This window comes from Amblyomma americanum, chromosome 8, assembly GCF_052857255.1.
Source record: "Amblyomma americanum isolate KBUSLIRL-KWMA chromosome 8, ASM5285725v1, whole genome shotgun sequence".
Lineage (NCBI taxonomy): Eukaryota > Metazoa > Arthropoda > Arachnida > Ixodida > Ixodidae > Amblyomma > Amblyomma americanum.
In genome coordinates, this window is record NC_135504.1 from 63,625,902 (window position 1) to 63,651,656 (window position 25,755).

General features: G+C 43.6%; 1 protein-coding gene across 1 annotated transcript in view; it reads left to right on the plus strand.

Annotated features, from left to right (window-relative positions):
- Positions 1–25,755, plus strand: part of LOC144101789 (uncharacterized) — a 38,543-nt gene that overhangs the window by 10,488 nt on the left and 2,300 nt on the right. The window contains exons 2-10 of the mRNA XM_077635002.1: positions 861–907; positions 2,800–2,835; positions 3,765–3,800; positions 4,393–4,486; positions 12,492–12,712; positions 15,576–15,623; positions 15,766–15,801; positions 18,539–18,667; positions 23,595–24,728. Coding sequence (XP_077491128.1) covers positions 861–907; positions 2,800–2,835; positions 3,765–3,800; positions 4,393–4,486; positions 12,492–12,712; positions 15,576–15,623; positions 15,766–15,801; positions 18,539–18,667; positions 23,595–24,728 — 1,781 coding nt within the window. The remainder of the gene's footprint in view (positions 1–860; positions 908–2,799; positions 2,836–3,764; positions 3,801–4,392; positions 4,487–12,491; positions 12,713–15,575; positions 15,624–15,765; positions 15,802–18,538; positions 18,668–23,594; positions 24,729–25,755) is intronic.

Sequence of the window (25,755 nt, forward strand, 5' to 3'; positions counted from 1 at the left end):
ACCTTCAAAGTAATGATCAAATTTCGCTGTATCAGCGGAGTTCTGAAGAGTGTTCACACACCTTGAGAACAAACGTTAAGCATGCAGCTACGTAACTGCCGAGCTGCCGAATTGACTTGCACATCACTACCCACTTATGCTTATTTTCCAGCCCGTCTCTATGTATTATGCTACACCGCTGAGAGTCTGAGTGGTTAGCTGCATTGTTGTCTTTGCTTGCTGAATCCTGTAAGGTAATGGTTGGCGGGGGCACTGCAGTTTTGCATGATTGTAGAATTACACATGTAGCGTGGCATCAGTATAAGTCACAGCGCGTTGAAGACAAAAGCTTTCGTATAATATGACCCCAAAATGGCTTAGTCACCCAGTGCTCATCTTGTGTAGCAACTCCTAAACAGTTCGCTATAGTATTTAGGGTGTTGAAAAAACAGGAAATGCTGCGTGGTACACTGATAATACCACGACTTTCTATTTCTTGCTGCTCTGTTAAAAGCAGATAAGAGCGTTGATTAGTAATGAAGTTGGGTTTATAGTTTATGAGAGCCAGAATGACTCGTTTTCTTTGTATTTTATGCTCGTACCAACCAGTCTCACAAAAAGTCCTCATAAATGTGGGAGAGAATTGCCGCGTAGACCTAAGCAGCGTGGTACGTTGTAGGTATACACGCGTAGTTCAACGATGAAATGTAAAACGTCCTTGAATGCTGCCATCGTCTATCGGGAGTGCTGATCATCGTTCTGCGCAGCTTTCATGATATCACCACGCGCGGAGGCACACATATGTCTAGAAAGCATTTTTAATATCGTGTGCCGTTATCCGCTAGCCGTATGCACTCATGAGGAATGTGTGGATGTTTCAGCATCCTGTGCAAGTGAAACTCTACCAGACTTCTTGGATCTTAGAGAGGTGAGTGTTTCGTTGTTTTGTGCGGTATGGTAGTAATTTGAGATTCTATGTATGGTCAAGAACGTCTTCTTAAAAAGTGCGTTTGAAAAAAGTCAGTTGCAGCAGTACCGCGGGATATTTGCGCACAATAGTTACTGTATTCTTCCCACAGTCCTACTCAGCTTTTCGCCAGCAGTGGCGACTTTATCATACACATAATTCCTGTATTATTCGAGAGGTATACAGCGGGTGTTTATAACAATTATTTTTAAAGAGCAGGCTCAATGTGGGCATGGCAGCTAGCTTACGTCGTGTCGACTCGAAAGTTGAACCTCAAGTTTTAGCTACCAATGCTTATTTTAGGCTCGGAATGAAAATAAGGAGTAATGTGCTAAAGATACTAGTCGACGAAGTCAACATAGTCTATCGCCTATCTGTAGCATAAGGTAGGAATAACTTACACATGCAAGGTGCTTAGACGGATAGTGATACATTAGATACCATACGTTACATGCGATGAGGCTGTTGTGTATGTAATACCCTCGTCATGACAGGACCAGTATATTGGCCAGACAGGGAGATGTTTAATGAGTAGCTATCGGAACATGCCCGCAATGTTGGGAACGGGCGAGGAGGATCGCTTGTCGATCAGATTCTTTCTTGTGAGCCGCATAATTGTAAGCCTTTCCTTGAGAAATGTGCTGCGAGAGGAAGATGCATAGATAAAATAGCAAGATAAACATTTTAAGCTGAAAAGATACGTTGATCACGACGCATAAGTGTTAGCACTCCATCCATTTTCCTATGCGGTAAAGAGCTCGCATGCCTAAGACACTGATCCTGCTCGCGCTTGTGATAACATCTCATGTTCTGGCGTATAAATGTGCTTGTTGAGAACAATAAGACTTGTTGGAAGTTAGCGCTCGTGCTTTTCGTCTCCGTTCTGTGTGCCCGTCTTACTTTTTTATTTTTTAAACGAAATTTATTGCCCCAGGGCATCAATGATGGGTGAAGGCGTGATGAATGATGTAGTGGCGATTAAGTGAATGGAAAAAAAGGTTAGTTGATTTGATGAAGTCCAGTAGAGAACGGTGGTACGGTCCCCGCGTTCAGGCAATGTATGAAGCAGGGTTGCTTGGTGAAAGACCTGCTACCATCAAACGCCTGATCCTTGTAGGTTTGAGAGCTGGGCAGTCCCACAGTAAGTGATGAATGTCGGCCTCAATGTCCCCGTGTTTACATACCGGACACCCTGGCCGAGGAAACAATTCTCGGTACTGAGGCCACTTCCAAGGGATGGCTGGTGTGAGGGCAATCCCGACCCGGATCCTCTTAAGCGCAACCTTCTCTGCATGGGTAAGAACGCGGGGGAGGGTTACCGCACACGGAGGGATGAGAGCGTGTGCGGCGCCAGACGAGTTCCTTTCTTGATGAAAGGAGGGTAAAATTGTCCAAATGAAGGAGCCGAGGCGGTGATGAGTTTGTATTCGCAAGGCGGGTCGCTATGATGCGCTACAGTTTATCTACATTGTACCGCATTACCACACAGCGTAGAAGTTGCTTAGTATCCAAGAAGCTTGCTTTTCCAGCGCAGTGATTAGACAGGAAGCTCGTTCAAGTTTAGAAGTTGTATCAGGCGCTATTACGTGGCTTCCTGCTGTGATGCCTCAAGGTTTTACAACAAGCAGGACTGCCGCGGATCGAAAGGCGCGTATTGACATACCTGTTGATAAAAATGCCAACCTGCTCGGTTGTCTCAATGGCATTCGCAACAGCCACGTGGTGCTGAAATGCAGTCTTATCGAAGACCTTACACTGTACGCCACATTTACTGCAGAGTTCACAGGTTGCACTTCACATACCTCTTTTCAGTAGGGCGCAGTTGCAAATGATTACATTTTATTGTTTTGCAGTGTTTTGTCATTCCAGAAGACTTGTGCTCTAATCCAGTGAGTATTCATATCTCTCCTTTTGTCTTCCGTTTTGGGAACGCTTACAGCAGCGTATGAAGGTTTATTTCGATAAGCAGGCAGTTCATCCCTTAATTGAAGGTACATGGTATCTAGTGCTAAAGTTGGAACGACAGTCGTGCGTAAGCAAGCCATCCTTATCTAACGTCCCCTTCATTTCTCCGAACCAACAGCAAGCAGCCGTGTACGACCTGGAAAGCCTTTCGTATCTTCACGACTTGTGCAAGATCCCTCACCGTTTGATTATAATTGAGCAAATAAAAAAAACGCGACGGAAAAATTTCTGTCGTTACAGCGGGACCTATTGTCTACACAAGTATTCTTGCAAAGTCAGCATTCACTTCAGTAACGCATGGGTCTCCCGCTGTAACAAAAGCGTAAAATTTCGGGCGACTACAACATTTATCGGACCTAGGGTGAATTTCTTCGTGGGGACTAGAAACCGCTCTTTACTGCGGAAGGTTCTGTCACTCTGAACACGTCATCAAGGTAGAAGAAAAGCGAGTGAATGATTGAGTGCACATCAAACAGCGAAATCATCCTGGGATGGTTACCGCACGGCCAATCTGGAAAAAGAAAAGTACCTGAACGCAGCGTTTTATCAAGTCATGGGAAAAACCAGACATACGTAGCACACTACATTGCTCAAAGAACAGAAGCTGGTGAAAGCGGCGGCACGTCGAGCAGCCATTAAATGTGGCCGGCTAGCACCGTCAAATAACCAGCGCCAGTTCTGCAAAGCACTTATATTAAACCTACTTTCGACTACCAGTTAAATCAAAAGTGCTTCAGTGTAGCTATTGCATTTAGAGCGAGACACTACGGAGTAACTACTGTGCGTTGAATGGGCCAGTAATATTTGCGCAACAAGAATAGCGGCTGATATTTTTGTTCTTCCCAATTCGCAGGACATGCTACTCCCATTCGCTGAAGGTCTCATCACAGTAAGTACCTGATATGCTTCCACATGAGAGCCTCCATGATCCCACTTAAAATTAATGCTTGACAAAATTACCAGGTTATCAACCAACCATATAAAGAGTACTAATCATTTGCGTACAGGAAAGGCAAAGTGCACTCAGACAGCTTCAACTTACAGCTGGGCTGATGCCTGGGGCTGTGCTATGTACTGAGAAATCAAAAGTGCTGACAAGAATACAGTTAAGGTACAACCAAGATAAATGAAACAGGAAAAACAAAAAGACGCAAGAATGCTGTATTATTTCTTATTTCTACATGAAACAGCCACAAAACAACAGGCACTGTAAGCACAGTTTGTGCTTGCGTGAAGTGTGCTGTGAAGGCTGCATGCATACTCTCACTATTTGCTAGTTCACGAACTTCTACAAAGTTTGAAAGACATAACTTTAATCTGGAAGGAGATTAGCTTCCGATACCTGGCTGATTTTTGAATTCTAAATAGTTTCACTAATGCATGTGCTATTTATCTGATTTTCAAACGCTATTGGCTGGAAGCCCCCAGGGTAACCATTGGCAGTTGGATGATAATATTCTGTCGGTTAATTTTTTTTTTAGTGCGCAGTGGCAAGAATTTCGGACCTGGAACTGCCGTCTAAGTTGTTCCTTATGGAAGGAATCGTGACCCCTGTCCTGGAGAGCTTCGGCTTCGGTACTGTCAAGCACCCTTTGCGTTGGCTCGTGCGCTCTAAAACAAAGCTTGCGATTCGCGCCTATGCTTGCTGCGAAGCTGGGGGTTACGAGTGTCGTCAATCAGAGAACATGTATAAGATAACCGCGGCAGTTCGTGCACGCCCACCATAGTCGTAAACCATATCCGGAGTTTCATGATCGAACTCATCCATTACCACAAAAACTGTATCTAAAAAAATCTACGTGAGGAAAGCTTTCTAAAGTTTTATTGCCACAGTTTTCACTGCATTCATACGGAGGGTGGGTTCAAAAAAATTTAGTTTTTTTCAGGATCCCGAAAACAGCAATATCCCGAAAAACGAAAATCCCGCCACGCGAGAAGCAAATACACACGCGCACAATTGAAATTAAGCATCTTGTATCACATTATATTAAATGTCGAGACCGCATTTGTATGTTACTCGTGTTCGTCTGGCACTTCATAGAGATCCCGCCTCCCCCCTTCTCCAGCTTCATCGGTAGTCTTCAAAAACAAAGTTCTTTGTTCACTTTCGTGCCCGCATGGCTCAATACGATAGCACTTCAAAGCTCAAAGCGATAGACGCAAAACATGTCCAAAGCTGTTCAAACCTGTGACAGTAATTAGACGAGAAGAGTAGCTGCAATATTTTTATTTTCTGCGTATCGCTGACAGTGATTCCTTTAGAGATTGCACAGCCCATGCCCTTTAAAACTCATCTGTCGTACATGACTCCGTTCCGAGAGGACTGAGGCCGCCATTCGCTGACACTATGTCCCCCTCCCCTCTCAGGCTCAGTGAGCGCGTATTGTCCCTACGCAGAACAAGTTTATCGAAAAACCAGGCGGCGCTAGTGACAACAGCCCTGAGATGACGCAGGTGGCATTCGAATTTCCGCAACTTCGGACACGTGAGTGGAATATGCTGGCAGCGAACGGATCACACTGGCATTTTAAACAACAAGCTTACTTACCACTAATTCTAACGTGCATGGCGGCTATAAAAAAATTATTTGTTGCCGGGTTGCAGATCATATTAGTCTCTTGTTAGTACAGCAATCTCAGCTCAAAAATTGCTGCAAAAGATTTTAACTTCATTGCATTTAGATATATTTTCCCATGTTAACATGAAGAGGGGCGATGAAAAAAAGCTGCAAAATGACTTGACCCCTGAACTGAAAAACAGCAGGCAACAAACAAAGCGTAATAAAGGTGGAAACGACAATAGAACTAGGAACGAAGCACACAAACGACCGGTGCCGAATAGCTGGCTTATCACACAGGAACTAAAACCAGAAAACCACGACGTTTAAAAGGGGAAAGGGAAATGAAGCGTAGATATCGCACAAGTCCCAAATCGGAAAAGTGTTAAAAGAGCGAAGTGCAAAAAAAAAAACACCGGTCTGCGGCTTGGCATGCCATACGAACGCTACCCGAGAAAGAAATAAAAGAAATGAAGCTACATGTTCTCTCGATGTCAAATAGAACAACCGGTTACCCCAAAACGACTCATTGTCTATTTTATTTTCTCTCACAAGGTTGCAAATAACTTTTGGTTGCTATACGCCAAGAAGAAAGCTGCTTAGAAAACAGGAAAGTCTCAAATATTCACGGAGTGGTCGATAAGAATTCAAAAACTTCATTCTCTAATACATTTGATGGACTTACACGTGATAGCCTAGACAACAGAGCATAAAGATTTACCTCTTCTGCGGGTTCGTAAAGCACGAATATTTCCAGCAGGGAATTTATTTAAAAGACGGGGTAAGGTGTTCAATATGCTACGCGTGTCATATATTCCGCGGTAGGTTGGTACATTCTATAGTTCGGAGTAAATTGTAACCTAAAGTTTAACGACTTGAAGCGGGACATGGGCTGTGAGGGACACCCTGCTAGAGGGCTCTGGATTATTCGAGACAACATGGAGTTCTTTTATGTGGGCTGGCATCACATAGCAAACGGCGCTTCTGTGTTTTGTCTCCATCAAAATATGGTAGCCGCAGCCTTGGTCGCACTCGCGACCTTGAGATCAGCAGCCAAAAGTCACTTAGCCACCACGACGGCTGTGTTCAGGAATAACTGGCAGAACAATATATTTGAATACAACAAAAGAGAGATACGGCAAACACCCCCGAAAGAGGCGACCTCCCCAATCATGTCCATTGTCATTACGTTGTGGCTAATCGCTAAGCCTTACATGGTAGGTGAACGGGAAGCGCCTCCGTAAAATCGGATTAACTGCTGCGTCATGACAATCGGTCGACGTCATTGGCTGGAGCGCCTTTTTTGAGGGGTGTTGGGTGCTTTGTTATTGATTTGTGTCCAACTATAGCGCCCAGTATAAGAGAAATAGGCTGTGTAGCGCAGATTGGTCATATTTTCTTGTAGCTTTCAGCCACTTAAATTTCATACAGTTCAAATAGTTTTATGGCGCTATATTTGCAAAATAAACCACACGCGTTTTCATCCTAACCGGCATTTAATTTTGCATGTGCAACCTTGTCTGAAAATTGCATAGTTTTTTAGAGGTAACTGTAGCTGTCTCCTAAACTAAGCGGGCAAAATTTAGTTACGGAGTTTAGATAAGGGGTTAGTGATGTGCTGAAAGGTTAACATCACATTTGAGTAAAGGGCGGTACCTACAATTAATACATAAGAGAAAAGAAAGCAGACTGACAGCAGCATTTACATCTAACTCTTAGCCCACCTGACTCTTAAAATTTACCCGCAATATCTCTATTTTCAGTATTATTTCGATCATGTTCAGACCGCATTTAAGACCGATAAGCACGATGACGCATTTCTTGTTGGGTATAAAATCAATGCCCTCTTTCTACGGGATTATATTTAACGGATCAATAAATGACTAGTGTCGTAATCTCTTACCGTGTTTCTTCCCTGAGCTATCCTACACTCACCTTTGCTCGAAGCGAACAGTGAGACCCGTCTGCTTACAAAACATTTCGCAAGCAGGCATTTTCTTTTACAACATCGGAAGTACATAACTTAAAAAGCAAAGGCCCAAGAAAAGTTTTCTGAGGTACGCCAGCAGATATTTTTCTTAAAGACGATTGATAGTTTTTACTACTGACATACTTTAAGTGGTGCGCTAGATATGAGTCGAGAATTGCGTTAATGGGACTCCGGAAGGCACGGCTATTTAATACAATATAATTGGTGAGTTGGCTTTTAACTTCCATAGCTACAGCGCATTTGACGGCATTTGACTGTTTAATAAAAACTCTACCGTGAATAATGCAGCCATAAGCCTGATAAAAATATATTAATACACCTAGAACAACTTTATTTTCCTCAAAAACACATACAAGATATTTTTTTCGGCTAAGCAATGATAGTTCTGTTGATTCATGTTGAGGAAAACAAAACTGCGTGCCTGTTATTATGTTATGCCTCCGAAAAAAGTTTGAGATTCGGGTTTGAAAAAAAAATTTCCAGACATTTACAAAATACTGACAGCACCAAATCTGTCCTGCGCTTCAAATGCATTGCTTGTCTCCTTTCTTATACAACGCTGTAACTTGAGCAGCTTGCATATGCGATCGGAATGCAACGGATTCAAGACGTCAGTAAAGTACACGCGCTAACTTTGAAGCTAAAAGTCCAACACATAATTTACCGGTCATATTGGCAAATTGTCTGCAACGTAGCATCTGGTGCTCTTCATAAAGATGAACACTTCAGAACGCGTAGCTGGAGCTGATTAGAATTTTAACGCGCATACAGCGATCATCATTTGCTATGTTTGAGCAATTTTGGTATAGTCTGCTCGCAAAGTTATGATAAGCGATTTTGATAGGTCCTGTCGACATGCTATCTGTCCTTGACAAAGTACTACTCCAGGAGAACAATACGTGATGTGTGCAGAACAATGTGGCCAATCTTGTTCCAGAGCTTTCGAGGATCTCCGTGACGCGATTCGAATCTGCCACAATTATGCGAATATCTAGCTTGTCTCAGTTCTTTGTTGAATTTATTTATGTAAACTCTGCGTTTTGCAAATAGTTCTGGATCACGCATATTCAAGAAATATTTGTACATTTTTTCTTGTGCTGCATCTTGTGAAGCAACTTCGACGTCATCCACACTTTGCGCTCTTCCTGAGGGGGCACATATATCTTGTGTCGTGAAAATGCTCGTAATAAAGGAGTTAAACTTCTTTAAGATTATATCGCAAGCCACTTCCGCATCAGCCCCGGAATGCACGCCAGACCAGGTCGTTATTCAAAGCACACTGTCTAAAGGCAGCAAAGCTTTTGTCAGTGATGGTAGCATAATATTTAGCACGTGACTGCTTTCTTTGAACATGATCTTTTACTGCAAGCAGTATTGGAAAGCGCTCACTGAGATCCTAACTTACGATAAACGAAAAACGCGATTTTCTTCAAAATTCGTATAAAAGTAGGTCAACTACAAATTCAGTTTCCCTTCCCAGTGTCTTGGATCGATCAGCGCGGCCATTTGCGAAAAGAAGTAAGATAACTCCTTTGCAGAATGCAGGTTTGAATTTAAATCCGCACCCCATAATCAATGTTCAAAGTTATTCGTGTTCAAAAACCTCTAGACAGATGTATGCAAAAAAAAGAATTCTATAATATGGCCATTAGGAACGGGAAAAAATCCGCATCCACAGTAATGGCCAAATGGAAAAATATCAATAAATGAGTGAATGACTAAAAGGTGGAATATTTCCAAGCCACTGTATAAACGTTGAAAGGAGCTAAAACGAAGTATTTACGCTTTTAGTTTTAGTAAAATCTCAACTTACACCGGTTAATGGTCCAAGGTATTAGAAAAAAATCACAGGCTGTTCTTTCCATATTAAATGCAGACCGCCGTGACCAGCTACGAAACCTGCCAAATCGAGCTCGAAAAAAAAAAAGCCGCAGCCAGACAAGCACCTTGCACGATGTGATCACACCTAGTAAAATACTGTAAATTTCACAGTTTTATCGAATATTTGGTGCCACTGTCAAGCGTTAGAAAAACAAACCTTCCATGTTATTGTAACTAACATCGGACTAAGTTAAGAGAAATGCACACACAAAAAAGAGCGCAAGCGACAATCTCTGGCAGGCTTTGTCAGAGTTCTTTTCTTTTCGTGTTGCACTCATTTAATCTACAAATGTTCGACTTGCTACAACTTTTTTGTTGCTTTTTTCACCCTTCACCGCTGTGCTCCTGACCATGCTTCTGCAGTGAAAACTTTACAATGCCGGGAATAGTTTCATGGTTAAAGGCAATGCCATTACACATGGTCCGCCAAAATGCAACCTCTACCACATTCAGCATAACGCCCTGAGGGGCGAGTTGGTGCATGATGAAATTAACGGCGGCGCAAACAAGTACACAAACAAGACAGAGACACCAGATGCGCACGTGGTGCGCATGTGATGTCTCTTTCTTGTTAGTGTCCTTGTTTGCGCCGCCGTTCATTTCTACCACATTCTTGTAGCAACTCAAAATATACCAGCAGCATTTCGCACCTTCCTTTATGGTGGTTATAACAGCAGTAACAAAGCGAAACATTATAGTTTTTAATTTGTACAGTCTATGTCAAAAGTACAAAGCTCAGTGGTCTGCTTCTGAGCCCTTTAACGCTGCTCCTCTGGCGTGCTCAGAGACTCTAACCTCAGTAAGGAGCGAGAAACTCAAGTCCTCAACCCTCCCAAGCTTATGAATTTGTAAGATGTGCTTATGAGCCCCGCTGCACAGTGTGGAAGCAAACAACTTGAGCTATATATTTTGACAAGGACTGTACATACCTCAAGAGAAAGAACAGCTGAATGGCTGGGTGGAGTGTCAAGCGTTGTAGATTTCGTTTACATCTCTGCTCCGTCTTTCGTTTTGCGTCGGGAGGCATTAAGTAGAGCCCTGTTAAGCAATCCTAGGCGACATAGTGGCACTCGAGAAATAATGAGCCCCTGGGCGCGGCTCTTTAGCACCCTTAGAATCCCATGCTTCCGGTGGGCATGAACCAGGACAAGAGATTCGTTTACCTTTGAGAGGCCCGAAAGGCGACGATGCAAAATGTACGTCACTGCGTTGGGCAGAAGCAAACATGTGGACTTATTTTTAATGAAAGATGAATGCATCGTGCGATGAAAAGTTTTTCCAGGGTCTTCTCTTTTCGCTGGCTGGGGCATGGTTAACGTGGCACAATGTCTGCTGTGCTTACTCCTCCATGCAGCTGTAGGATTACGGACGCGCGGTCTGTGCTGGCACGTCAGTCTGCGGCCCTACAAATCATGACATCTGCGCAAACGTGGCACAAACTACCAGATTTGCGGTTTATAGAGCGAGTTCCGCCTGAAGTCACCACGCATGATCAGCTATGTGCCTTCCCTCCAGTGAAAGAAAGGAGCAGAGCTATTCAATCCCACCATTCAGAGAAAAGCGCATGCTGGAAGGCAGGTGCTTTGACGTCCCTTTTGCAAAGTAGTACTGCGGAGGTTTAAGGTCGGCAGAGCTTCGACTGCGCTGAAAGGAACTCCTATAGTAGTGAGCACTGTGAGAATGAGCAAACAGTTTGTTTTTATGGGGTTTAGCGCACGAAAGCAACTCAGACGGAAAACTTTTTGCACAGAATTGGGAATTTTCTGGTTGTTTCTTCACTAAACTTGGGAATGACTTTTCAGTAATATATGCCGCGATGAAAACTAATTAGGAAACAAAAAAAGCTCCACTTGTAAAACATAATAATGGCGTAATCCGTATATGGGTGCTCAAACATTGTCCTTTCTTGTATTGCTCCTGACATGGCCACTTTGACAACGCACTTTTGAGCAAAAGCTATGATATTCAGCGTGAATTTTTTTTTTTATGCACAATTCTTGATTTGTCTCATAACATTCTAGCTGGTCAGTTGAAACTGAGCAAAGGAAGAAAAGTGGTATAAAATTTCGGTTCACTTACAGTTTTACACTCATTAAAATGAGATAAAGGAATTATTGTCAAGAATATCTAAACGCAGCCAAACAAAGTAATCCCCCATTTGGTTTAGCTAGTCTGACTCTACCGGGCGTAAGGCAGCTAGGTTGCAGGATACTTGCTTTTAAACGTGACCAGAGACTGAGTGGACTTTGAACGACATTTTCCTGCTTTCAAGATCTTGACTTCTTCGTGAGAAATGCCTGCTTTTTCCTGAATTGCGAGGTGGATGCAAAAGCGAAAGCTGGAGGTGACGATCGAGCATTTTACTCGACGGACACTCAGAGAATAAATTTCACTCCTCTTAACGTTTCTCTGAGACCTGTGCCATCCACATCAGAAGCTCTCTTGCAGGACACTGACATTTGTGGTTGCCCAAGTCAAGCGCATTGAAAGATTGCATCAATCAAATGAAACACCACTGTGAGATGCCCTGAGATAGTGTGCTTTCGGTCCAGGTGCTGTTTCGAAATAAAGCGTTATGAGGCGGCCTGATGTAATTGTAAAAATTCGATTTTATGCCATTTCTCTTTTTCTGTTCCTTTGCTATTGGCTCAAGCAAAGCACCCCCTCATTCGTCTCTTAAGCATAGGCTGAAATCCTGTGATGGCGATGGCTTCGCGTCGCATTAGCAAACTCCCCCCCCCCCCCGAAAAAAAGAAAAAAGAAAAAGAAGAAATCGAATCAAACTGGAATTGTAATGTTCTGCCAGCCCTGGTCTTTGTGATTAAACGGAATAGGCGTCAGCCCCATACCAAAGTGAATATCCAAGAGCGCCACTCTCAAAATTAAGCAAATATTGCTTTCAGTTACGGGTAAAATGTATCACAGTGGAAACACAGCGTACCTCCTAGGTATTGCAGCTTTCTTCGGGACGAAGATGGGGCAAGAATGGCTCGATACCTTCCCTGACTAACCAGAGCGCCCGCTGCTTGTAGCACCGACTTAAATTTATAACTTACATTCAATATAAGTGCGTACGAGAGACATCTTGATAACAGTGGTAACCATGTCCGGTTTAAAACCAGTCCCGCTTATGATTTTTGTTTTCTGTTCAGGCAAGGTGGTCAAAGCTTTATTTGGCCTCTGCAAAGCTGTTGGCGGTGTGACGGACACGTTGGACACCCTCACCCTGGGTATCGCAAGCTCCGTTTTGAATCCTGTGAAGCAGGCCACCACCGGTCTCTTGCCCATTCCCGACTGCTCAGCCAGCAGCATAAAGGGCACTGTTAAATGCGGCAAATCCATTTCTGTGACTGTGCCCAGCTCAATCAAGCAGGTAAAAACAGCATTCTGCATCCACTGCACATGTTCTCTATTCATCATCATACTGCAACTACTCAAGGAGCACTCTCACCGCAGCACGAACATATGGAGTCGCTGTAGTAACTCAGAATGCTTGCAAGGCATCGAGGCTTTTTAATTGTCGCCATCCTGCTGAAAGTTTCCGCATGAGGAGTTCCGTAATTTCATGAATTTTCATAACAAATTTTATGGAGTCAGCATGGTGCATATAAAGTCTGTTTGGGCTATATGAAGTAATTTACAGAAACTTATGGTCTCCATTTGACGTCATGTACACTGTATGAAACTGCCATAGAAATTATGTAGAGTGCTTATAGACTCCGAGCAGGAAATATACGCACTTTCATCTTTCATATATTTTTCCATACCTTATGGTCTCCATATTCTCGTAATTCCATACGAGCGGCTTATATGCAAATTTTTAGTAGGAATTTGCAAACTCAGAGTCCTTATTTTTAAAACGGTACGCGTTTTGACCCAGGGTGTAGAATACATGGCGTTTACCGTGCCATCTGTAGGAAGTGCAAAAAGGCTTCTTCGATTCTGCCGTCTGCACCAAGGTTATAGTTGCCTGCAATGAGGAGTTTTTCGCAACTGAGCAGTTACAAGCTAATGAGTCTAGGCTTCATTTTACCTTGAAGCCACAGGATACGTCTGTGCTTAAAATGCGCATGAAAAGACAAATTACGTAGGATCGCTGTTAGCCAACTTTCGCATTTGTCATGGCAACTTGGGTATAGAATGGTTACTGCGATCTCATGAATAAGAGAGAAAGGCGAAGTTTTCATTGTCAGTGAGCTGAGATATGGGTTGTTTCACCTAAGATTTTCCACAATTAAAGAAAATTGGCTTTTTGAGTTAGAACAGCGCTTTTTTCGGCATAGCGTTGTCAGCGTCGTAGTGCATCAGAATGCAGTTAAGACGAGCTAACTAGCAGGCTGGTTAACTGATATTGAACATTTATATTTTTAACCGTTACGGCCAGGCTCCTCAATTATTAAGATTCATGTAGCCCACCGTAATTAATATGCATATATGTATTTAAAATTTCAAAACAATGTCCCCCTTTACTTTGTGTCTAGCGGAGAAAAAATTGACTGCAGGGTTACATTCACCTACCTTTAGAAAAAAAGGCAGATGCAACAAGTCGGGCGGGGAAGGGGGGTTGCAGTGCTCAGTTGTTTCTGTTCGAAAGCGCTAGACAAGAAGAACGCAATCTTGTTCGTAGGCCGACGTTCCCCAGACATAAGCTTCATTATTTTACCAGTGACGATGTTGTCCTTTTATTTCGAGCTTTGTTACGGCGCAGCGTTTTCATGTCCCGACTCAAAATACTATGATCTGAGACTTACTCTAAGACGTGAGTTGTGGTTAAGTCATATTAATTCGCTGCACGAGGCCGTCATATCCATTTAACCATGGAATTTCTTCTTGCATAATAGGGATGGCCTGTAGGTGGTTTTATTCGACATTGGGCATGGGCTGCCATCCTTCAAGCGCGTACTGAGGGTTTAGGTTCCCCCTGAAGACATATTACACGCCATATCAGCTGATTTCTTATAGTGCTGGACATTTCCTGCTTGCTTTGAGAGCAAGCAAGGACTCGTCAACATTAACTGCACCTTCCTTCAGCACTCACAGACATGGCTGAATTTTATTTGCTAGAAAGCGGCTGTAATGCTGGCGGCTAGTACACTGCCATGGATGACAATGTCATTCTTCGTGACTACACGCGGATTGATTCAAGAGGCCGCCTAAAACATAACACAATACAAGGGCGAATAGCTACAGCAAGGCTTAGCATTCCCTCATTACTTCATCTGACACGTCGCAGTAGCAAGGGTATTCATTGGCCACCGATATTACATGTTTTATTCCCTTCGGCGGATTCACAAAACACTGCGAATCTCTGACGTCACCGAAGTTTGTTTGCTTTATTTGGCTGCTATGGACTCGTCGACGAGTACTTAGCAGTTAATGTGTGTATTATTTTTGTTCAGTATACTTTATCGTGGAAGTTTGATGATGATGAATTTTCATGGCGCAAGGGCAGCTTCGGTCAAAGGGTGCCATGGCACAAGGTATTTTCTATCTTCGCAATCTGACGTGAAAGACCCACTTCCAAAGGATTTCACAGCAGGTAAACCGAGTACCGGGTCAGGGAAAAGCTCGGACCCATTGTATCCCCGGTGGCACTGGGGATCGAACCCCTAGCATGAATCGCATGCGAGGGGATTTCTCAAAACACTTGGCCACTGCTGCGGTGGTTGGAAGTTTTTGAAGAGCAAGTCGGCGGTGATTATTCTTGAGTCAGCAAAAACAAATGACATTTCAGCATTCCTTCACTTTCTAATTTACTGTCGCGATCAAATTTGCGTGCCGCTTTAGAAAACTACGTAGCTAACAGTAAAATAGCAAAATTCTATGGCCCCTCCTGGACTTTTGTTCGCCTGAGAGCGACTGCCTGCTTTACATGTCCATGTCTCTCCAGTTCAGCGCAAGCATTACCTCCAGGGTCTAGTATCTGCTGCAAGTTGTTCCTTTGATTGCGGAGCAGTACGCCATTCAATCTCTACACACAACTGTAACGCATGGCTGCACATGCGCATCTCGAGCGAAGACGCAGTAAGGGTCGTTTATTGCTTAAAATAAGGTGACGAAGAAACAAAATACACTTTAAGCAATTATGCTATCAAGAGAGTGCGACTTGGAACAAGAGTGTCGCCTGTCACATTGTTTTTTTTTCTTTCGTTCGGAGACACACATTATGATTTTGATTCATATGACTAACTCATTCTTACTGACAAAAATTTTTTTTTGCACGGCTACGCTTACAGTGTTTTAGCCATGTCAAAGGCACCTGCCGTGGGTCAAAAGCCAACAAGGTGAGTACCCTTCGTGGTACGGCGGCGCTTTATTTACGACCGCTGTGATAACGATACTATGTGATAACAATACAATACAGATTCGTTATTTTTGCAAATAGGAACCGATTCCCTAACAACCCTTTTCTTCTTTTCTCGACAGGGCCCAGCACTTGTGGACCTGTTCAACACCGTCAGTGTAAGCAAACTAGTGTTCGCATCCTAAAAAGAAATTGTAGTTCCTTTGGAAATGTCTCCAAAGTCGAGTTTTCCTTAGTTTAGAGAAACGTTAGAATCATATGCATTGATTTTTAAACGCGCTAAGCGCGTACTTCGAATGCACGCGCTTCGAACACTTATGATACCGATTGACCAATAACCAAACTGGGTAGTTATATTTAGAATCCAAGATAAACTCCTGTGGCAGCCTGTGTGCCAATATCACTCATTGAAACCGGCAATATTCCATATATGAATCTGGAACGCTTCTGCACCATAATAATTCAGCGAAGCGGTGAGCCGAAAAAAAAATTTGAACACACTAAACTCAGAGCAGCATCTTTGGATAATATGAAGAACCGTGAGAAAGTATTGACCTAGAGTCCTGTCCTCGTAAGTTAAAACCTATTTTAATACGAAAGCGTAATGTGGCTCATGTACACGACAACCCGGCGTCACCCTAAAAGTGGCCGGTTCACAAAAATCGCGATTGGTCGAAAACGTGTGACGTTATCAAAGGCGGGAAAATACGAAATTTTCACGAGTAATAGTCAACACTAGTACTTAGAAGTGCACAAAATACACAGGAATACAATATAATTAGAACAAAATTGAAATAGAACAGTAATGGAATTAGATTAGAATCGGAATTGAATTAAAATCCTTTCGAATTACTCGCACGTAAGCTCCTTAAGTGCTCCCGGTAAATTTTATTTATTGTTGCACTTGATGTTTTTTGTTACTGCGTGTCTTCCCTAACTATCCAGCGATTTATAACTTGCTTAATTTTCAGGAAGTCAAGGTTTTCTTCCTTTCTTTCGCGGCCTGAAAAATGGCACTGCAAAGAATAAACCTCGCCTAAAGTCGGCTGGCGCGTAGCGAAACGTACCACAATTATAGAAAGAAACAAATGCGGATGTTTAGAAGCGACACTTTAAGAAAGGCCCTTTTGCTGGCGACGATAAAAGCGTGTGCATACGCGTTTTCTCAGTCAAGAGTGTCTTCGTTTCCTTGCTATAGAATTGCAGTTAGATGGCGACACAAGCAATATGGCTCCCGAAGAACAAAACCTAATTCAAAGTTCTCAACGCTGTGGTGAAAGCCGAAATATGCTATATCGCGAAGAACAATGCCAAAATGCAATATTTCATTAATCAGGCACTTCCCTTTATTTCTTCAGGACTGTCCAAATCAACTAACATATCAGAGCAAATATTTTAAATGTGAAAATCTGGAGCCATAATGCGGATGCTGCTGCGTTTACCGCCATGAAAGAGCCCTAAAGACTGCTCATGACAGTCCCCGGACTTCTTGCCACTTTGAATAAGTAGCACTCAACTGTGCAATGTTATAGAAGAAAAATGCATCTGTGCTGGAGACTCTTTATTAGCCAGGTATGCTCTTCTAGAGCATGGTAATTATCAGTGTAAATGCTGAAACCTTCTCGTTCGACATTGTGACTGCAACTTTGGGCCCAAGTGCTGAAGGCTGCGGAACACACACCACTATTATGTTCACTACGGGTTCATTCTGTAATGCTCTGTACATTTGCGGTGTTGTTTATATTTCGCTTCTGTTGCCGATAACTGTAAATACATTTGTTAAAGTACCCCTGGTTGTACCTTATAATATAGTAAGGTTTTGCGCACTGCCTGGTTCGGACAACCTCACCTGAACCTTGCCCCTTCGATTATGCCTCACCTCTGAAACGCTGACAGTCGTCAAACGAATAAATAAGTGAAGCTGTTTCAAAAATACCTATAGCCATTTGCAGGCTTTTTGGACAAACTTTTCGAATATTAGAGTATTGTAAGGTGCTGGTACGTACATATTGAAGGTAATGGTTCATTCTTCCGATGCGTAGCAAAATATTTGTTTTAAAGTTTTTCCATCCCTCGCATCGAGTAGTTAAGCCTGCCATAGAAAACCGACAGGGAACATTTGTGAAGACAGCACAACAGTTATTAGCAAAACGATGCAAGCCTGCCGAGGGAAGATCTGCGGATATATTGATTGTTATAGTCAAAACTCAGCTATAATAAGAAATTGCGTTCAGAAACTCTTTCGCGATGAAAAATGTTTTTGTCCAGAATTGCTGCGCATGCTGCAGCAAAAAAAAAAACACTGGCAACTAAAGAATCCGCAGATGGTGGAACCAGCGAAACTGACGCAGTACAACACACAGGAACACAGACAACACCACTCTACTTACTGCTTACAATGCTTACAACTTACAACTTACAGTGCTGGACTTACAAGTACAGTGGAATTGTATATGTGCCTCGTTGTCTTGGCCTGTCTTAGTTTCGTTGGTTCCAACATCTATGTACTATGAGCTAGCTAGCCCATCAATTTACTCAATTCCACAAAAGAAAATAGGGCAGTTATGATCGGGTCCCAAAGAAGGTATGTTTTACGCCCAAAATTCAGTTCAGTCAACGAGGAAACGCGTGAACAAGAACTAATTTACTTTCGTCATTACGGCAATCGCAAAGAAATAATGACAAGTCGCCAGAATACAATTTTTTTTACAAGACTTGGCTGGTGATACTTCTTTATCAACGACGGGTTTCAAAAGCTGGTAACAGCCATCATGCTAACCTTTCAGTCTTGCGCAGGAGGGAAAGCGATGACTGGGAACCATTGGTTAATATGTCCCCGATTCTTCTGCATAATGAACGCAATTTTCATTGTCCGTTTTTTCCACAACGATGCAGTGCATCAGTGCAAAGGCCATCGACGCAACCACTCCCGAGGGTATCACAAGTCTGGCATGCGGTGTCCTCACCGGATGGGCCAAAAGCGCGAGGGTCACGAGCGGCGGGATTCTAGGCTTGCTACCCTTGGTATGAACTGAACCGGTTGCATTTTGCGGACGCAATAAAAAGTAACAGGCCGGCTACGCAAGCGATGGACGTTGCCCGACATTTAATGCAACGTGCATGCAGTCAAATCTACTTTTCGATATATATCACACATACATTGTCTTCTTAGCCGCCGCGGTGGCTGAGTGGTTATGGTGCTCGGCTGCCGGCCCGAAAGACGCGGGCTCGATCCCGGCCGTGGCGGTCGAATTTCGATGGAGGTGAAATTCTAGAGGCCCGTGTACTGTGCGATGTCAGTGCACGTTAAAGAACCCCAGGTGGTCGAAATTTCCGGAGCCCTTCACTACAGCGTCTCCCATGGCCTGAGTTGCTTTGGGACGTTAAACCCCTATAAACCAAACATTGTCTTCTTAATGCAACGTGCATGCAATCATATCTACTGCTAAGAAGATATCGTAAATACATTGTCTTAGTAATGCAAAGTGCACCCCGTCTTATCTATTTTTAAATAGATATCTCACATCATTGTCTTATTAATGAAGCATGCATACAGTCATATCTGCCCTTGAATTGATATCAGACATACAATGCCTTACTAATTCAACATACATGGAGTCATATCTACTTTTAAATAGATATCACAGATACATTGCCTTATTCATGCAATGTGCATGAAGTCATATCTACTGTTATATAGATCTCACATATACATTGTATTAATAATGCAATGTGCATGCAGTCATATCTGCTGTTAAATCGATATCACACACACACATTGTCTTATGAATGCAATGTGCTTGCATTCATATCTACTTTTAAATAGATGTCACGCTTATGCTGTCTTATTAATGCGTCCAAAACACCACTACGGGCATACCATTGATACAACACATAAGTCCCTTGTCAAATGATGTCGCTAGCGTGGAAACTTACGTGGAATTACAAGGAGGCATAATGCGATTATATAACAATAACGATTATAATTATATAACGACGGGGATATCGCACTTGCTGCGGAATTGCGGTAGTGAGAGCAGAGGTGACAGTGCCTCTTTTTTAACAGAAGTGAATTACAACTTGGAAGAGGAGCATGAGCTACAAAGGGGCAGCGACAAAAAAGCAGAAAGCAAGAGAATATTCCTGTGTGAAGAGTCTGAAAAAAATTTATTGTGCCGGTAAAATATTATTTATATTAACAAAAATCCATATTGCCAGTGCACCAGTAATTTTTCAGATGGGAATCGAAAGCTGCTAGTTATCCCATCCTTTTTTATATGTTCGTGAAACGTGCTATTCGATCTGAATAGTTCCGTTAATACGGGAACGTAATGAAAACCTTTAGATCACACTCTTTACATATAGCATACTGCGAAATTGAAGAGGTGGGAGAGGACGTTAGAAGTGCTTAAGCTACGATATGTTGAATAGAGCATAGTGCTGAATTGAAGAGATGCTGCACAGAGGCTACGCTGTTGAATGCAGGTGCGTGAATTTGGCTGAATGAGTTACCACATCTGTACGCTTCTTGCTTTCGCCTTAATTACTTCCTCCCCTTGGACCACAGAAAAGAAATATCGAAAATTTTTAGCAGGAGGGACGTTTTTGATATTGTGTTAGGGCAGAAAAGGCAAAGTTTATAATTCTAAATTCCTTAGTCTTTCGGTTTCTCTTTTACTTTTATGCAACAGAGAGGGCGGAGACAAAAGTTCTATCGTGCCCTTAATTACACTAACTTTTCAATGCTGTCTGTGAGAAGTAAAATTTAATCAAATTCACCGGTTGGAAAGCTTGAACTATTGAGCTATTAAAGAGGCCTACAATGAGAATAAAAATTTGTACACGGAACACATTATTCACGCCGCCAATATAAGCATGCGACAACAGATCGCGAAGCTACTGCTTTGTAATACACGGTCAAATTTTCCCGTACCATGTCGACTATTCTTCCTGAAATGCCCTCAGAAATAGGCTTCAATGCGGAGAGCTGGCTTTTCCTGGTATATGCATTTCTTCCGCAGTGACTTCGATGTATCTTCCAATATGCTCTTATCACCTTCAGAATGATTTAAAAAAAAAGCTATAGACAGCCAGAACCCGCGCCTCTGCAAAATCGCTCCCAGTACAAGATGAAGCAACCCTTGCGAACAAATCCTGGATATTCATGTTAATAAAATCACTACAGCAGACTAGAAGGCCTCAGCAGGCAGAGACTGCAATACAGCTCCTGTAGAGCTGGGCGCTGAGTAATGTTGCTTATGTAAGGTTTAGTTACCCTGATTTCGAATGCCAGTCACGTTTACCTTCAACGTTCTCCTCATTGATGTCCGTTATATTCTATTGCTTCAATGTAGATGTCCCAAAAAGCGGCAGAAAGGACATTGCATCGCAGTGGGAAACACGATCAAGGAACTTTTGAAACAGAGCCGGACACGCGACCTTTACGCTACCGCTCTGGCAGGAGGTGGAAAAATCTATGCGCGTCGTCAGCCAGTGGTTGCGGCATTTCCGGCCGTGCTCCTTTGCATATTGCGTGCAGGCCAACGAGGAACAGGCGCAGTATGCCGATGAAAAGAAAACTGGAAATAAAAAATGACCAACACAGAGACAAATAAGCAACCGGAAGCGTAGACTACCAGATAAGGTTTGTTGTACCGTACAGAGGAAATTTGTAGAGAAGAACAAAACGAATCGAAAGGCGCGGGCGTATACTTAGAGTGCCGTACACAGAGATATAGCGAAAAAGTAACCAAATTGTATGCAACAATTTTACGTGGTTATCGCCGAAGGCTGGCTGACACGGACGGTTTCTTTTGACAATAAAATAAGCATCCATGTCATCATGGCCCGTATTATTGTTTGAATGGAACAGGGGCTTTTCAACTTGTTTTTCATCATGAATATTTACCAACTCGCCCGGGCAGGGACTCTGTTTAGGCACAAAATACTTCTCCAAAGTTTCTTCCCTTCGCCCATTCTTTAGTTTCAGCGTCGAACAGGAATCTAAAATGCATGAGTATAGTAGTCGTAAAACAAAGATTTTGAAGCGTTCACATGCTCACAAATAAGGTCCTTATTGTTAGAATGCGAACTGTTTTCCCAAATTGCGAACTTGGAATTGCAGGTAAAATGTCTGACAACGTGGTAGGTCACCACGTGGTCGGTCACGCGGTGCGGCGCCGTGGTTCGTCACGCGGTTCATCACGTGACCAGTCACGTGGTTGGTCACGTGTTGCGGTTTCCAGAGGATGCGCAGACCGGCGCGGTGGCGGCGGAGCGCGCGGCGGCTCCAGCACCCGCCAGCTGTGCGCCGTGTGGCGTAACTGCTCCTCGCGCATGCGCACCTCGGCTCTCTAGGAGCGACGCGAAACTGCGCAACCTCGGCCAGTCTAGCTTGCGCTACAAAATTTGAATTTACAAGAAAGAACTGGCCATGTTTCGATCATGGGGTTTAACAGCACAAAGTGACTAAGGCCATGAGGGACTCCGAAGTGGAGGCCTCCGGATAATTTCGACCGCCTTGAGTACATTGACGCACACTGACATTGCACAGTACACGGGCCTCTAGCATTTCGCCTCAATCGAAATGCGACCCGCGCGGCCGGGATCGAACCGGCGTCTTTCGGGTCAGCAGCCGACCGCCATAACCAATGAGCTACCGTGGTGCCTCAGAACTGGCCATGTATAAACGAGTGTTGACCGATAAATAAAGTATAGTGATGATTGACTTTGGAATGATAGTAGAGGGTCCACGATATGTCGTGGCGCTCATTCCAACGGTCACTGGTCTTAGAATAGCTGGAAACATCATTTGATACCTTAGAGTAGCTGCGCTTGCAATAACTTTGTGGTTGACCATGACATTTTACTCAATTTCTTTTTCCGCTTCGAAGAAAAAACAACATATATCTGTCACGAAGGCTAAGCTATGTTGGCTTTATGACAGCTGGGATCCTGCTTTTCGCATGAAAGATGACATTGGAAACAAAGTGACAGATTTAATAACGTGGCACACTTGTGCTTGTGGAGCGAAGAACAAAAAAAGACCCTGAAATGCGATGGCTTTCTTTCTTTCTCAACCAAACGCTGTCAGGCAGTCATGGCGCAGTTAGAGTGAACTCTGAGGCGTACTGCAGAGCGAGGCAGCTTTGGCGAGGCTCTAGACTTTGAACGCGAAGGGGGTCAGTTGGGGTGCGAACACAGTACATCCACTTAGTGTTCAACCTGGAACATAACGTGTTCACGAGCTAGTTGGTATCTTCTTTGAGTTGTTTGAGATAAGAAAACGCCTTGCATGTCTCAAAGAATCGCCTTTCAAGGTGCTTTATATTATTCGCTCTTATAAACGTTCTTCACCACAAGCCACAAATATGAACGCGCAGTTTCCTTGAAACCACAGTTCCCTTTCTAATACCCGGTCATGGCAGTAAGAACGCATAAACTATGAAGTCTCTTGTTCATGCACCCTCGCCTATAATATAGTTTGAGTAGCGCCAGATGATTTGGATTTGCTGGAGGAGGACTGCAGGAGCTCAGATGCTAGGAATCCACATTCTCAAAATGTATATAATAGCGTCAAGGAGTGCCTGACAGTAGATATCTGCAAAATGCGCCGTGTTACTTTGTGCCACTGTCAACTTTTGCTTTTACTGCTAAAATTTGCCCTTCTGTAATATGTATAGTCGTGCACAAGCAACACCATTTTTTTCTTTACGTTCACAACGTTTTACCAAATGATGAGCCCAGCAAGAAAAAAAGACGAATTAATCGAGGGGTTAAGTATTTGGGTGACTGATTTCTTTATAATAACAATATAAAAGCAACGTTTATCTGCCTCAAAGAAAATCTTGTAATTTTAAATCTCTCACTGATAAGTCCCACTAGGACAGTGTCAATAAAGTTAAACTCGCTACAGTCAACTTGTGCAAAAATGTATATCTTTTCTTTTCAGCCCATACCTGGAATTTCGTCCGGATCGGGGGCTTCTGGCTCTTCCAACAACGAAGGCCTTGTCTCTACTTTGCTGGGAGGCTTGACGGGTTCTGGATCGGATTCGACATCCGGAAGCGATGACAAACCAAAAGGCCTAGTGTCTACATTAGTAGGCGGCTTGACTGGTTCGGGCTCGGGCTCTACATCCGAAGACAATGACAAGCCAAAAGGCCTCGTGTCGACCTTGATAGGGGACCTCACAGGTTCTGGATCGGATTCCACATCGGGAAACGTTGACAAACCAAAAGGCCTAGTGTCTACATTAGTAGGTGACTTGACAGGTTTAGGATCGGACTCTACATCCGAAGACAATGACAAGCCAAAAGGCCTCGTGTCGACCTTGATAGGGGACCTCACAGGTTCTGGATCGGATTCCACATCGGGAAACGTTGACAAACCAAAAGGCCTAGTGTCTACACTAGTAGGTGACTTGACAGGTTTAGGATCGGACTCTACATCCGAAGACAATGTCAAGCCAAAAGGCCTCGTGTCGACCTTGATAGGGGACCTCACCGGTTCTGGATCGGATTCCACATCGGGAAACGATGACAAACCAAAAGGCCTAGTGTCTACATTAGTAGGTGACTTGACAGGTTTAGGATCGGACTCTTCATCCGAAGACAATGACAAGCCAAAAGGCCTCGTGACGACTTTGATAGGGGACCTCACCGGTTCTGGATCGGATTCCACACCGGGAAGCGATGACAAACCAAAAGGCCTAGTGTCTACATTAGTAGGTGGCTTGACAGGTTCAGGATCAGACTCATCAGAAGACGATAACAAACCAAAAGGTCTTGTCTCGACTTTAGTGGGAGGCTTGACTGGTTCTGGTTCGGATTCGACATCCGAAGATGACAAACCAAAAGGCCTTGTCTCGACTTTGGTGGGAGACTTGACTGGTTCTGGGTCGGATTCGACATCCGAAGATGACAAACCAAAAGGTCTTGTTTCAACTTTGTTAGGAGGCCTGACTGGCTCTGGGGCGGAGTCGCATTCACAGAAAGAAACCGAATCGGGATCTTCCTCCGACGGGAAAGACGCTGATTCTGCTTCCGAGGACAAAGAAAAACCGCATGGCCTTCTCTCACTCATTGTGGGTCGTTGACTTGCTAGCAGTCCACTGAATAGTCCTTGTTTTTAATCGAGAAAGTAGCCAACCTCATGCTACAGGCGACCTCACTAGTTGACCGAGAGCTTTGTTTAAGCGTGACAGTCACATGTGTGAGGGCGATTCAGAGAGTAATGCCTCCAAAGTGATACCTTTATTATCGTTTGACAGATAACACCGACACAGGTATCAGTGAAAAGCTTAAAATGTTAGCTACAAATAGTGGCATTATTTTTCAACACAATCCCCTTTATAGGCAACATACTTGCGCCAACGCAAAACAGGTATGCCAGTTCGAAGAATTCTGGTGGCTGCCGGCGACACCATTGGCGAACTGCTGGCTCCACCTCCGCGTCACAGCTGTAGCTTTGGCCTTTAATGTGATCCTTAAGTTTTGGGAAGAGCTAAAAGTCGCAGGGTGCAAGATCCGGACTATAGGCAGGATGAGGCAGAATGTCCGTGAAATTCAGGCGCTGCAATAATTCCTGTGTTTTGTGGCTAGCGTGCGGACGAGCATTGTCATGATGCAGAACTACCTGCTTGCGCGTATCTTTGCAGTGCGTTGCAGTCTGGCCCGCAGGTGCTTTAGGGTGTCAACAATGCGATGTCAGTTTATTATCTCACCGTTTCGCAGAAATTCAGTATGCACGACACCATCGCAATCCCAGAAGAGAGTCAACAGCACTTTGCCTGCATATGGGACAACTTTGATTTTTTTTGGCCCAGGAGGTAGCAGTCCTTGCCCGCGCTCCGCACAGAGCTGACGTCATCATAGGCATCCCCGCAAACTGCAGTCCGACGGCGATGAATGTTTATGGGCGCACAACCTTCCATAGTCAGAAATCTAATTTCAGCCCGCTGTTTCAACCGGACGTCAACACTGAATGCCATGGATTGCTCGATTACTCTCTAGCGAAAAGAGATACGAAGGTGAAGCAAGTGTCATTCTATAGCCTAAACATCAGTGCAATAATGATAAAGAGTTCAAAATGTTTGCAGTACTATTGGCAAA